The sequence below is a fragment of the Penaeus japonicus genome, unplaced genomic scaffold, assembly GCF_977035675.1.
Source record: "Penaeus japonicus unplaced genomic scaffold, GWHDUDI00000001_assembly GWHDUDI00000017, whole genome shotgun sequence".
In the NCBI taxonomy this organism is placed as follows: Eukaryota; Metazoa; Arthropoda; class Malacostraca; order Decapoda; family Penaeidae; genus Penaeus; species Penaeus japonicus.
Genome location: NW_028234419.1, coordinates 29341203 through 29343702, shown reverse-complemented (window position 1 = coordinate 29343702; position 2500 = coordinate 29341203). Strand labels below are relative to the sequence as shown.

The 2500-nt window shown below is 44.7% G+C and overlaps 1 protein-coding gene across 2 annotated transcripts in view; it reads left to right on the top strand.

Moving 5' to 3' along the window:
• LOC122251208 (uncharacterized) overlaps window positions 1-2500 on the top strand; it is a 30410-nt gene that overhangs the window by 26629 nt on the left and 1281 nt on the right. For both annotated transcript variants that reach the window (XM_043012929.2, XM_043012928.2), the window contains one exon: window positions 1217-2500. This exon is cut by the window's right edge and continues 1281 nt beyond it. In XM_043012929.2, coding sequence (XP_042868863.2) covers window positions 1217-2500 — 1284 coding nt within the window. The remainder of the gene's footprint in view (window positions 1-1216) is intronic.

Genomic DNA, 2500 nt, shown 5'->3' with positions numbered 1-2500 from the left:
ATATGTACATATATACATATATGTACACATATGTATTCTATATACATCTAAATCTATTCTAAATCTATCTATCAATTGATATAAATGCGCGCACGCACGTGTGTGTGTATGTAAGTACTTTTGTTAATTCATATATCATTCTGAATTTCCTCGACGGAAAATTACATGAAAACCTATTACCATTGTAACATTTCCTGTATGCCAGTCGTCTAGAAAAAAACATGCATGTTGGTCGTCATATTAGTATTAACACAGAATTGACAGAGAAGTAGATATGTCTTGATGCTCATCATTTTACGCCTTTTCTATATAGACTAATGCATTCTAGATACTTTTGTCGTTTGTCGTTTGTTAGTACTGGGATAGTGAGTACTGTGGGTGCATGGTTGATTGCAATGGTCGGGTCTTCTATCAAAATACGCGAATGAAATGTACTCTGTAGTGCATGTCGTAAACTCACTTCAGTGCGAGGTAAACACGAAGAGATAATTATTCATCATTATATTCATTATCATTGATAAAACACAATGGTCCATACTATGTCACAATTTTAATGATTTTTACCAAATCTTACTTAACTTTAGCCGTATCTCAACCCCTGGATGACTTGGGCGGGATTATTGTTATCAGAATTTACAGCACTTTTTTTTATTTTTATCTTTTTATTATTTTTTATATATATGAAAAGAAAAATATAAACAGAACTCGCAACAAAATAGTTGAAATGGTGCATGTCTGCTTCTTCGGTACTTACCCTAAGTAAGGCTATCTAGGGAGATCCGTAACTGACAAACCTAATACTGGATCTCCCCTGGGCAACAATTACATAAAGGCAGCGGTGGACAAGTGTGAATATACATATCACTCTTGTTGACAAACCTAACAATACGAAGGTAAGTATTTTGCTTTTCAAACTGCACTGTAACTCTGCGTTTCATCTATAATTGCTGGTGATGGGATGATTTACTAGGCAGAACTAATTCTGAATGTCTATAGTGTTTCGTTTAGTGCGTAGATACGGTTAATGGTTCTATGTGCAATTCACTTGTGTGCCGTGTCCTCCTATCTAGTAATAGAAAACTTTCGTGTGTAAATATAGGCATGAAGTTGCACGTGAGAGAGAGTGAGAGAGAGAGAGAGAGAGAGAAAGAGTGTGTGTGTGAGAGAGAGAGAGAGAACATATACTTTATCCTAATGAGGTGATGCATATTCACAGGTTACTGTCAGCAAGCAGGATTCAGGCATCGACATGAAGGATGTTGAAGCCGACATCTTCGCTCCAGCCACCGTGTTCTCGAACCAGGGTATCACCAGGTTCTCTGACTTCGCCATCTCCGGTGTAAACAACCAGGACGATGGACCCAACCCTAACATGGAGTTCGACGTGAACTCGGCCGCGCTCTTCGCCCAGTCCATGGCAGAGGCAATGCAGGATGCACGCTCGGCTTCGTCCAGCTCAAGGCCAGTTGTGGTGAATGGAGCAGCTGCTCACATTAATGGGTTCTCACTCGTCCGTGACTTCGGCTCTTCTGGGTCCTCCTCCGGTAGCAGGTTCGCTGGTTCAAGCAGTGGATCATCGGGGTCATCAAGCCACAGGTTTGGTTCCTCAGGTGGCTCTTCATCTTCATCTGCAGGTGGTAGCTCATCCTCTTCCTCTGCGAGTGGTAGCTCATCCTCTTCCTTTGCGAGTGGTGGCTCATCCTCTTCCTTCGCGAGTGGTATCAAATCCTCTTCCTCTGGGAGTGGTAGCTCATCATCATTCTCAGGAAGTAGGTCATCCTCCAGTTCATTTTCCGGATCAGCATCATCGGGAACATCTGCTAAAGAGACTCAGATTAGACAGACAGGTTCCAGCATCTCAGGTGCATCAGTAGGATCTGCAGGTTCCAAGTTATCTCTTACTCGCACAGTGTCGGTCAAGACTCCTGAACGAGTTTCTGGTGTCATTTCCCACTTTACACCCAAAGAACATCAGTATGATGCTACTGGATCTGTTGTCATCAACCAGGCTTCAGGATCATCAAGAGCATCCCAGGCTACAACCTCCTCTGCTGCTCGTGTCCAGAAAGTAGCAGTACCTGCTCCTGCTCCAGTTCGTAGGGCTCCTGCCCCTGCCCCTGCACAGGCTGCCTCAACGGCAGCTTCTGGAGCATCTAAGCTCTCTCTTACGCGCACTGTCTCAGTCAAGACACCTGAGAGAGTTTCCGGTGTAATCTCTCACTTCACACCTGCAGACCACCGTTATGAAGCCACTGGATCCGTTGTCATCAACCAGGCCTCAGGATCATCACGAGCAACCAAGTCATCATCATCTGCTGCTCGTGTCCAGAAGGTAGCAGCACCTGCTCCTGCTCCAGTTCAACCTGCTCCTGCTCGTCGCATACCCGCTCCCGCTCCTGCCCCTGCACGGGCTGCAGCTGATACAAGTTCTGCTTCTAAGCTCTCTCTTACGCGCACTGTCTCAGTCAAGACACCTGAGCGAGTTTCTGGTGTAATCTCT